This window comes from Rhinolophus ferrumequinum, chromosome 15 (genome assembly GCF_004115265.2).
Source record: "Rhinolophus ferrumequinum isolate MPI-CBG mRhiFer1 chromosome 15, mRhiFer1_v1.p, whole genome shotgun sequence".
In the NCBI taxonomy this organism is placed as follows: domain Eukaryota; kingdom Metazoa; phylum Chordata; class Mammalia; order Chiroptera; family Rhinolophidae; genus Rhinolophus; species Rhinolophus ferrumequinum.
The window spans coordinates 28,615,535-28,627,825 of NC_046298.1; the positions used below are offsets into that span (position 1 = coordinate 28,615,535).

Genomic DNA, 12,291 nt, shown 5'->3' on the forward strand with positions numbered 1-12,291 from the left:
GTGGGGACAGAGCCCCAGAGAGCAGTTTCCAGGATCTCAGCCTCACGTGGAAAGGTGCTGGCCCGGGTAGGAGATGGCCATCAGCCGTGACTGATTGGCCATCAGCTGTAATCAGTTAGTCAATTAGCCGCTGAGATAACTTCTGTGGTGGCTGCGTTGGTTGGTTGGTGGGTTCGTTTATTCGTTCGTTCGTTGGTTGGTTGGTTGGCTGGTTGGCAGGCAGGCAGGCAGGCAGGCAGAGAAGTGGGCGGCAGATTATGGGTCGTGTAGATCCTACTTCCTGTGTCTCCAACCCAGCTCCAGTGAGAATATAGAGGTCTGACTCTCCTATCTATGGCTCTGTTGGTGTTCCTTTTTGGCCTCACCATTCTTGCGTTCTTATGTGGGGAGCGGGAGCTGACACCCTGTGTGACACCCTGCAGGACACCACCACATTGGGCCATGAAGGTCTAGGGGGCCCCAGGTTACTTTGAAAAGTAACTTCCAATGGAGTGGTTCCGTTTTGCTCCTCTTCGTAGACAACAACGTTCCTTCGTATTTATGAAAGTGAAGCTGGTTTTAGCTTCTGAAATTGACAGTTTTTGTAATGAAGTCTCACACACGGAAACCATGGTGAGAGTCTTCGCAGGTGTAAAAATCTGACAAAGTTATTTCTTTAACTCCAACTTCATGGAAACTGCTGCAGCTGTTCCCGTTTGCACGGTTTCCAAATCTCACTGCCAAAGCAAAATTGTTGGCAACCGCGGGAGAAGTATCAACTTACCTCTTCCTTTGGGAGATGAAATTAAAACCTCAGTTCATTTCTAAAAGTTACAGATTTGGTAAAAGTTAGCAGGGCAAACACACAAGTGCTGTTACAATATTGATGGCTTCGGTTTTCTCAGGTGCTGCTGCTAACATCTGCAGACGATTTGGACTGCACTCCTGGATTTCAGCAAAAAGTGTTCCATATCGATCAGCCAGCCGAGTTCATTGAAGACCGGGCGATCCTAAACCGTAAGCAGTGTCACTTGATGATGCTTTTGGTCTGTTGTCATATTTAAGTCCCCCAGTGTCTATTCATGGGTCTCAGGATGTAGTGGTCCCTACACTCAGTGTTCTCTGCTCCTTATTCTTATTCTGTTTGGTCCAGAATGGTAGGTCTTGAATTAGGGCCTTGTCAGCTCCGAGGTGAATAGAGTGCTGTGTATGTCCTTTTAGTATTTTATTACTGGTGGACATTTCCCAACCGCTCCCCAAAAAAGGGGACCGCCGGCTTTCAATGTCAGTACTGCTACTCTGTGCAAAGGAAATGAAATCCATTTCGTCTGGGCAGAGCCCTGAGAGCAAAACCTTTGCCTTCCTGTGGGTTGCTCTTCTACCTGTTGTTTGTCATTCATAGCATGAGATCAAAATAATGGTGAGGGCACGATGTAGGCTTCTGGGAATTTTTAGGCATAGGAATTCAAAACTCTTATTCTTAAAGCTAATAAGATGGTTTTCAGAAAGATTCAAAACCTCACCTGACTGTTCTGGAGATTAAACTCGAATCCTGCCCCACCCCCAAATTCCAATTAGTTTCCTTAAAATATGCTCCCCTTAGACCTGTGGTTCTCATCTCTTCCTGTTTTTTAATGCCGATATTACATTGTTTTATCTGTATGAGAGCATGGAATGCATTGCTAAATGCATAACGAGCATGGTTTCAGCACAGCAGAATTTAAAACTGATGGTAGACAAACACCCATTTCATGGTAGGCTCTTGAGCACCAGTTTTTTACATTTGGGAAGGAAGAATATGAAAACAGTTGTTTAATTCCGTCAGATGCCCTGAGGTCCCTTCAGGGAAGATAACTGTGCATTTGCCCCTGTGGACTCAGGCTCGCCTTCCGGGCTGGCCACAGTCCTTCATTCCTGTGCTATGTGTCTGGCATGCTTAAAGAAAAGTTAAAAAAAAAAAAAATCAGTCTGCTCGATTGGATTGTTCTGTGAGGCTGGGACACATTTTAAGAGTTGAAAGGAACACAATAATGAAGATGCAATGTGGAGCATCAAGGGAGCTGTCCAAGGTGAAGCCCAGGCACATCTTGATGCAATTACGCCAATGAAATCATTTCAGTAATTAGAGTCTGTAATGACAAGGTGCAGCTCTGGCACAATAAGTGAATTCCAATATGTGATTTCATATTAATTTGATCCCTGAGTGTGACTCTTGGGTCAGGCCATCAGGAACCCTCATTTGTCTTTTGATTCTGTTATTAATCAGAATCAATATGTTTCAAACAGAACGTGGTTTAATAGAATCATATTTCTGGCTCCCCTCTTATCTTTCTCTCTCTCTCCCCCTCGCTCTCTCTCCTTCTCCCTCTCCCTTTCTTTCTCTCTTCTCTTTTTTTTTGCTAAGTGATTATCCCAAATTATATCTATATTAACATGTGTGGAAATGTGAAGCCACCCTGAGTATGGAAATTAATAGTGTTGGTATGCAAAACAGGCCCATAAATGTGATTGCTGCTGTAATCTTCACTACACCAAACAGCTTTTAATTCACTGCTGAGAAGCTGGAAACAATCATACTGCAGGGGATTTTTTTAATTTAAACTAGACCATACTGTACATTCTAATATTCCAGTGTGTGTGTGTGTGTGTGTGTATGTGTGTGTGTGTGTGTGTGTGTGTTTTCAATCCCCTAAGTAATTAAGTGGGTTATGGTTGTTGGTTCTGTGTAAGTTAGTAAATGCTAAATGGAACTGGGTTGATTATCAATGATAGCACAATCAGGGAAAGTCAATGATACGGGATTTGAGGATATTTTAAAATTTATATGTGAATTGTTGGAACAGCAAAATCAGACCGCCCCCTCTCAGTGAAACTGTAGGTCCATATATCTTATTAGAGTGAAAAAAATACAGAGAGCAAATCTAGTTAGGGACTTCTGAGTTCATCTCAAAGCAAAGGACATAGATTATTATGAGTGTAGACCCTGTGAATAAGGTCTGTTAGGCCTAAATGAAGATTTGAGAATGCCTATTAAATATTGTTGGGAAAAATTTGGATTTCCAGAAGTATGTAGTAGCAATATACTGCTCTATTCCACTTGTAAGAAGAAATAAGAAGCCCCAAATACTGAATGGACTTGTCCCTCTAACCAACTAACATTTTAAGTCTCTCTCTCTCTCTCTCTCTCTCTCTCTCCCCCCCCCCCCGTCCCTCTCTCTCCTTCTCTCCATCCCCCACCCCAGCTTTCTTTAGCTCCTTTCCTCCCTCTTTCCTCTCTCATTCTCAGTTTCTTTCATGTATTTCCCTATAGTTCAACAAAAGACCCTTCTATTTCTGAAAAATATAATTAACCAAGAAACCAATGAGTGGGGGATGCTTTCAGAATGAACACTATATTGACACAAGGTTAACATGTGGATGAAAACTGAAAAGCATCAAACAAAACCAGAAAGTATTAAAATACTTAGATATTTGGGGTCAAGTACCCAAATCCAAGAAATGGTTAGGGGTGTTCTAGGTAATAACAGATGTTGAAAGAAGCCAGGTTAGTGACAGTATCTTGGGTTTCACTTGTGTCATTTGCACTTTCCATTTTTCCTTTATCTTTTCAATTTAAGAACTTTGGTGTCCAATCATTGTGAATTTTTGTCTTATAGAAGGTGTAAACACAGCACAATCAATTGATGTCTATACTTTTCACTATTCTATCAAGTTGTCTGAAAGTGTTGTCTCTGCCTGACAGACCTAGTCTATCTGCTCATACCCCAGACTTATATTCAACCAATTCTGTGTTCAGCTTTTAGCAGGTTACAGGGAATGTTTATTCTGTCCACGGCTCCCTGCTCTCTTTGTTCCGACAGTAATATTTCCTTTTATCCTTTTTCATCTTTCTCCTCAATTCTCAAGGCCTTATCTTTTTCTACTTCAACTGTTACTAATGGTCATCCCCACTCCTTTTATTTCCCTAATATTTTATTCACTGTTCACTTCGATACATCTTTCTCTCAGTTGTTCTAAAGCCTTTTATTTCCTTCACATCCCAATAACTCTTTATTCCTCTCTTCTTTCCACTAACTAGACTTGCTTTCGTCTTTAAAAGGCCATTTTTCAACAAGCTTCTAGGATCAAAACATGGTATCCCACCATTTCTTCTAATGTAACCAGGAGAATGATTTTATTGTGGTTTCTTCCACTGTGTAGTGCAAAGCCCCCAGCTCATAACTTGGACAAAACTTTTCCGGCTTTATCTCAGTCTTGAAAGATGAGCTGGGAAGATGTACGTGGCTATGCCCCTTTTTAATGAGAAGTACAGGAAGAAAGGAGAAGGCAGCTTAGAAGGCAGAAACTCAAAAAGGAGAGATCCATGCAAGGTCTTTGGTCTCCGGGAGGAATCTGTGAGGGGTTTGTGGCAGGAGTTCCTAATGGCCTCCAAAACCCAGAATTATCCAAAATTGGTTGGTGTGGTTGCTTCTCCTGCAACACGAAAATCATGTGATTCTGGTAGCCACCATCTTGGTACCATAAGATTTGGATAGCCACCCTGGTGACAGCCTCCCAGCTGATACCCAGCTCCGGAAGAATAACTGACTTGGAAAACTGACCAGCCACCCAGCTGATGTGGAAAAAGACCAAGTTATAAGCCCTTGGCTATCTTGTGTTCTGTAAAATTGCAGAAGGGCATATTCTTCTCTGCCGCTCTCAGCTCAAACAGACCTTGTGGCATTATGGAGGGATCTGTGATCGTCGTGTTTGCTAGGGAAAGCCATACTCCTGATGCTCCAGCTTCTATGAGTAGGAAAACTCTCCAATTACCAGTGTCTAGAAAGGACACTCCCTGGCCACCCAACCTCTATCAGGTCAGCACTTTTCTCCCAACTTGGTCATCCTTTATGGATCATTCCTCCTGGGTTACACACCAAAAAGCCACACAGATACACAGAGAGAAATTACCACACCTGAGTTCACCTAAAATGCAGACTTACAAGCAATTACACTTCTAATAAAGAAACTGCATTGGTCAGAATAGGCTTGGCACCAAACAACCCCAGTGACCTAACAGAATAAATGTTCATTTTGCATTCAGGTCACATGGGTGCAGGTTGGGCTGTACCCCTGGGTAGCTCTCCTCCGAGTGGCTGCCCTCCCTGCAGGAGCTTGAGGACCCAGGCTACTTCCAACTCGGTCCTGCCATCTTGTGCCTTCCAGTCACTCTTCTGTCACCGAGCTAGCAGATAGGGGGACAATAAAGAATGGGGGAATGGCACTCCAGGTGAATAACTCCCTCAGCTCACGAGGCACACGTATCATTTCTGCTCCACTCTGTTAACTGTGAGCCAGTTTGGGAAACATGGAGGAGAAGCACACACGGTTGGTGTGTGCTCACGGTCTCTTTGCAGACCCTAACAAAACAACATGGCCCAAGTCACATAGAGACTCCTGAGAGAGACAGAAACAGACCGTAAAGGAGGCAGCCGTCCCAGGGTAACTTGAGCCTACGTGGGAGGGAGCCCAAAGTTGTTCGTTCAAGCTGGAGAGAAAGGGCACACACCTGTGACTACCTCCTGCTTTTTTTTTTTTTTTCCCCTCATCAGGGCATGCTTTCCACGGAGCCAGTCATCGTCTTCCCTGCTGCCTCTTAGAAACTGCCCCCAGGGGAGGAACTTCACCTTCTGATGATTGTGAAAAGGGTGGGCTCCAATTGCATCCTCCCGATGGTTCTAATATTGCAGTTAGGGTCACCTAGTTTTAAACTCACATCGACTAGGTTTCAAACATATGACACAGTCACATCTTAGCTGTGTGACCGTGAGTGAGTTATTTGAATCTTCTGAGTTTGAATTATGTCATCTCTCTAAGAAGGATAATGGCAGCCCTTACTTCTTGAGTTGATGCAATAACCGATGGAAAAATGCTTGGAAACTAGCAATGAATAAATGGAAGCTGCACTTATTATTCCTGTTATTATTGCCATTGTTGTTGCTGTTGTTATTATTGTTGTTATTCATAGACCTTAGATAGGTTCAATTTCCTTACAATGGCCATCTATACCTAGCTTTTTTGAAGATAAATCATTGGCATTAAAAATGCCAAGAGATGAAAAAAACATCTAAAGCAGTGATTCTAGGATTTGAATTTCACCGATGAGTAGATTTTTCTTTTTTAAATCTTGGATTGATAAGAGCATATTTTAAAACATTATCTGAAGTCTGGATATAAAAAAATTTAAAACGTAAGCAATTAAATGAGTAACCTGTTTACATTAGCCCAAATTTTCTTTTGAAAGGTCATTTGGCACCAAAAACCAAACAAAACCAGTGTAAGGACTAATTATAGAAGAAAATGTAGTCCTTTGAGTAGATTTTGCTTTGTAAAAGATGCACCAAATGTTTCTATTTACCTCATTTTGGTGGGAAATCGTTGATCTAAGGCATTAGGTTAATGTTACTTTTTTGCTCTTGACTTTTCTGATGGTTCTTCTGAAGTTTCAATATGTTCATTTTTCTGGAGAATCAGGGACAATTCTTCAGACATCTCCTCATGAAGGGCTGTATGCCTATGCTGATAGAAAGGGAGGAGAGAGAGAGAGAGAGAGAGAGAGAGAGAGAGAGAGAGAGAGAGAGAGAGAGAGAACGCTTTTCTAGAAAATGTAACGAGTGTGAAAACTTTAGGAACAGATGTCGGGACTTTTATAAAGCACCACCAGTGCTGACCACTGGGGCATCGGTGGCCTTCATAGCTGGCATTTACTGTATCAGCCCCCTTGGACCTCCTAACAGCCCTTAGGGGAAAAGCATTTTCATGTGTCCATTTACAGGTGAAGATACTAAGGCTGGACCAGGTGAAACAATTTACCCAAGGTCATATTGCTCATCACTGGTGACGGCAAGATTTGAACCCAGGATTCCTGTGTCCTGGCTTTTATCCAGAGTTCTGGTCTAGGGTCTTGTAGTTTTGGTTGATGTTGGTGGTGCAATATCAAGGCAATTTGCCACTTAATTTTCCCATCCACTTTCATTAATCTGGATGAGACAAAGAGAACTTCCTACCACATTATATATTTTCTGTTCATAGCCAAGTTCATTCTTCCTCTGTAATATAGAAAAAAACAGAAAAATATAGAAAAAGTCCCCCTTCTTCCTTGTTTTGGATGGATCTAGTGCCATCTTGTTCAGGACCCTGTATTCCTGGCTTTGCACCCTCCCCATGAGTTCCTTTCACCAAGACACTGCTTGGTCATCCCACTTTGACACTCTGACTTTGGTTAGGGGTGGGTCATCCATGGAGAGTGCATCCTGTTGCATTAATCATATTTGTACTTAACATACATGAGTCATGGCTTTCCAGGGTGTTTTTAATTGACTATAAATCAAACAGGGAACTTGAAAAATGAAGGCAATTAATGAAAAAGCAGTATGAGAGGTGTTTTGCATTCTAACACAGGAAATACATCGCCAGTGAATTAAATGTCAAAACAAAAGCCCTTTTGACCCTGCTGAAAAGATTTCATTTGGATGGTAAAAAATGAATGAACTTTCCAACCTGGCAGGTGGAGAAATGCCTGTTTCCTGAGTTCAAGTGGACTTGGGCTTTTGTCTCTTTATATCCTTTATCCTTAAGACCATCCTAAGTTCTTCTTTTTTTTTTTTTCTGTTTTGGTGATTAAAAAAACAACAACAAAAAACACAAAACAATAATAATCTCCTTTCCAGTTTCTGGTTGTCCTTCACACTACTAACTTGTATTTACTCTCAGATTGGGAGATTGATGAACTGATTAGTGGAATTATTTAACATTACCTGGACTGAAAAGATCTGAATAAGGTTGAAATTTCAAGTGGTATATTTGTTTTAAGCTGTTGTGATATGTCAAGAAAAATTACTCTGATGTCATGTAATTCACTCTGTCATTAGGAAGGTGATTATACTTTGAGTCAGAATGTAGACTCCTATTTACATTAATGAGAGTTGTTTTTCCTATATTTAAACAGAGTCCTGTAGAAATGTAGTATTTTTACAGGTTTGCCCTTCCCTCCTACTCACATATTTATAACAATCTAGTAATCAGTCAATTAGTATTTATTAGGAACCCCGTAAATGAATTATACTGACTACTTCATTTCATAAATGTAAAATGATGTAATGAAATAACTGCAGAATACAAAGAACACATATCCAAGTTAGGGAGGGGTATAATAAAATGCTAGAGTTCCTCCCCATGGGTTTGGGTCCTCAATTATCTTTTGAAGATTGGGAAACGTGAAATAACAGAGTGAAAGGGGCTTAGGAGCTGAGCAATGTTGGTAGAGATGTAGCTCTCTCGGCATAAGTTTTCTTATCAGGAGAATAGAAGAAATAAACAGATCAGAGGAATCACACTTGGGCTACATTTGCCCCACAGATATGTCTGTCCTGTTTGGCCGCTCAGTGTGACAGTCTGGAGTGTTTCATGACAGGAATGTGTTGTCAACACTGAGAATTTCACTTTAAAAAAACCTCATCACTTCTGGGCAGTATCGGGTCTCTAGAATAGAGACAGACCCTAGAGGCAGGCTGCCTGGGTTCAAATCTAAGGGCAGCTCATTGTCAGCTAAGTATCTCGAGCCAGTTTTTTGGGGGGAAACACTGTGCCTCAGTTTCCTCATTTGAAACATGGGTGTTCTAATGGCTACCAGCTCAATAAGTTGTTCTCAGGAGTAAATGTCATTTCGTGTAAAAGGCTGCGAATAGTGGCTGGTCCATACCAAGCACTAAAATATCAGCCTCAGAAGGAGTATAGCAGTGATAACATCTGAGGCCTGCCCTGTGGCCCTGCCACCTCTGGTCTTCCTGTCACCCAGCAGGCTCTCTCTTTTATTCTGCCTGCCCCTTATTGGCATTTAAATTCCCCTCCAGGAAGTCACCATTGCTCTTAAGCCTGCTGTGTGGATCAAAGGATATGCCGCAAAAGACCAAAGGCACGTGTTGTTTTCACCAAGCCATTGCTGTTATTGCTGGGCAAGGAAGCAGAGGGCACTGCTAAGAGGAAGGGCAGGGGCTGGCTAGCCCTGACTGAGACTTTGAAACCTGTTCTCAGTGTTTTGAATTGTTAATTCGGTAATGTGTGAAAAGGGGAGTCTTGATCAGAGTGTGTGGCTTGCTTTCTCCAGATGTGGAATAAGAGACAGATGAGAGAGAAGATGAGGGAAGGCTCAGGCTTCCATGGGACCATTTCAGGAGTTCAGAGATGGAGGGGGTTGGGAGGTATGGGCAGGGAAGATGGCCACACGATTGAGGAGCCACTGACTGTGAAATAAGGGTGAGAGCAGAACCCCAGAGGACTCCAAGGGTCTAGACTGGGGGAGACATTTAGAAGTTGCCCAAAAGAGATGCAGAATCACTGGAGTCTATCCCAGCTCAAACGTGGACTTGTATGACCCTTTTCCGCTCTGGACCTCTGTTTCCCCATTGGTATGATGAGGATACATTACGTCGTCAGGACTTTTTTAATCCAAATCCAAAGTAACCCAACTCCAACTGGCTTCAGCAAAAATAAAGAGAATTAGCTGCTCACATGATTTCAGGGTCTGAGCTGGCTTTAGGGAGACCTGGATGCAGCTGCTCTGATGATGTTACCAATATTCCTCTTCCTTCCTCCGCTCTGCTTCCTACAGTGTTGGCGTCCCTCACTCTCAGAGGCTTCCCGCCAGGATGGCTACCAGCAGTCCCAGCCTATAGTTCTTCCGGCTTCATACCCCGGAACATCTCTTTTCCAAGCTTTCCAGCAAACATACCATGGCTCTCTCTTGGTCCAGCTTGGGTCGTGGCTTATCCCTAAGCCAATCATGGTATCCCAGAGGATTCCGTATCCCTACTGACCAGGTCTGGGGAAATGAGATGCTGTTCTCCAAAGGAAAGGAGTGATGGTGGGCTTGTGAAAGCAAGGGGGTCCACCACGAGGGTGTTTCACTCCATCGCCACGGCCCCTTTCGGTACTACGGTTTATGACTGCAGTCTGTGCTCCATGCAGGAGAATGCTTAGAACCCAGCACAGGCAAATGGAAGTGTCTTTTAGGCGGCAGGGGATGAGGACAGCCATCAGGCCAGGTTTCTCACTGGTGAGGCTAGTGAGCAGATTGCCTCATTAAGACAGTTAAATTCTAAGTGCTGCCATACGGCCTCACTCTTCAACCTGTTGGGCGTCTTTACTCACAGGGTTCTGGAACTGGTGTAAATCTCTTTTATCTCTGTTTTTCTTCAAGGGATTAAGAATACAGTAGTCCCCTTCTTTTCTGCCGTTCTGCATTCTTTAGTCTCTGCTACCCATGGTCAATATATTAAAGGGAAAATTCCAGAAATGAGTAAGTTGTAAGTTTTAAAGTGGGTGCCATCCTGAGTAACATGATGAACTCTCTTGCCATCCCGCTCTGTCCAGTCAGGGAGGTGAATCCTCCCTTTGTCCACTCCCCAACCCTTAGTCACTTAGTAGCCGTCTCGGTTATCAGATCTGCTGTCCCAGTATTGCGGTGCTTGTGTTCAAGTAACCCTTATTTTACTTATAATGGCCCCAAAGCACAAGAGTAGTGATGCTGGCAATTTGGGTATATGTATAGGAAATACACATTACACACACACACACACACACACACACACACACACCAGGGGTGCCCAAAAATGGATACAAGTGGACTCTTTGGTCAGTGTTGCTCAAGCAGTAGTTCACATAATCAGAAGTGTCTGGACCCTGATGGTAACCACTTTGAGCACCTCTTGTAATTGCAGAAGTCAAATGTGACTTGTCATCTTTTGTTATTGGTACATATTGAGTATCATAATTTTAATACAGTTTTCCTTTCTTAAAATGTCTACACATTTCTTGGATATATATATATATATATATATATATATATATATATATATATATATATATTGTTCAGTACTGTCCGCAGTTTCAGGCATCCACTGGGGGTCTTGGAACGGTCCCTCGTGGATCAGGGGGGACTACTGTTCTGGAACGTATGGATATTACAGGAGCATCTCCTAATTTAACATGAATTAGGCTGCTTCCTGAGTAAGGCATCAAAACATAAATTAGGAAAAATTAAGCATGGCTTTAAGTAGTTTGAGAAGGCAAAAGATCTTATTATCCTATAACAGATCAAATCCACACACATTCTAATAATTGCTGTGCCCTCTGTCTGAACTTTTGATTTTAATTTTCATGGAAATTTTTGTTGGCCTGAAAGCAAAAGGGCAAGAGGTTTAAATACTTGTCAGTGACAATATCCCCAAGCACTTTTTGTATTTGACCAAATTCACATTCTCCTTCTGGAGCTAGAAATAGGAGGTAGGAAAGGAAATGACATACATGGAGTCACTACTACTTTTTAGTCTGTTATTTAAGAAACACAGAATGATCACCTACCTTATGCCAGACACTGTACTAGGTACAAAGGATAACACTTTGAACCAGGAAAAAAAAAAAAAAAAAGATGCCTCTTGTGTTGGAGCTTTTATTCTTGTGGAGAGAAAGAGACAGTCACCTAATAGAAATAGACACCTAAGAAAACAGGAAAATGATATGTGAAAGGCTGATGATAAGTACTATGAAGGAAATAAGGCAAGGTCCTATGATAGACATTTCTGGATGGCTACTGTATAGAACGGGTAGCCAAAGACATTTTGTCTGAGAAGTTGAGACCTGAAACACCAAAAGGAATCAGCCAGGTAAAAATTGAGTTGGTAAACCCGCAGCGAGAGACCCGGTAGTCATGTAAAATCCCTAAGACGAGAGCAGGTTTTTCAGTTTGAATTACTCTGGTCCAGGAAAGGGGATACCATTTTATCCATTTAATCAGATCAACTGCACTGTAAGGAGGATTACAAATCCCATTTTATGGATGAGGGCGTAAAAGTTGATTGAAAGATCTAATATGTCAAAAGAAGTGCCAGTGGTGCAAACGTGCTCTGATCTCCTGACTTGGCGTGTTCTTTTCATATGAACTGCGGTATTCGGTTTCCTCTCACACAAGTGCTCCTGTCCTTTCCTTTGAGGACAGAATCGGGTGTCCCCGAGAGCCTCACAGGGCTGTTGGTGTGGACTCCTGGCTTGATCGCTTACCTCCATCACATACAATGGGTAATATTTCCAGTCAGTCAACCTATTAGCTCCTCAGTTTCCTCATCTGTAAAATGGAGCTAAAGTTTTGAGGATTCATGAAAATAACACACGCAGAAGTGTTAGGACAGCAGTTGCCACATGCAAGCTCTATGTATAGGTTGGTTGATTTTATCATTTGAAAGATAAGGCCAGGGAGGAAGCGTCTACAAAATGATG

General features: G+C 42.3%; 1 protein-coding gene across 1 annotated transcript in view; it reads left to right on the plus strand.

Annotated features, from left to right (window-relative positions):
- Nucleotides 1-12,291, plus strand: part of CDH13 (cadherin 13) — a 984,184-nt gene that overhangs the window by 210,849 nt on the left and 761,044 nt on the right. The window contains exon 2 of the mRNA XM_033128954.1: nucleotides 885-996. Coding sequence (XP_032984845.1) covers nucleotides 885-996 — 112 coding nt within the window. The remainder of the gene's footprint in view (nucleotides 1-884; nucleotides 997-12,291) is intronic.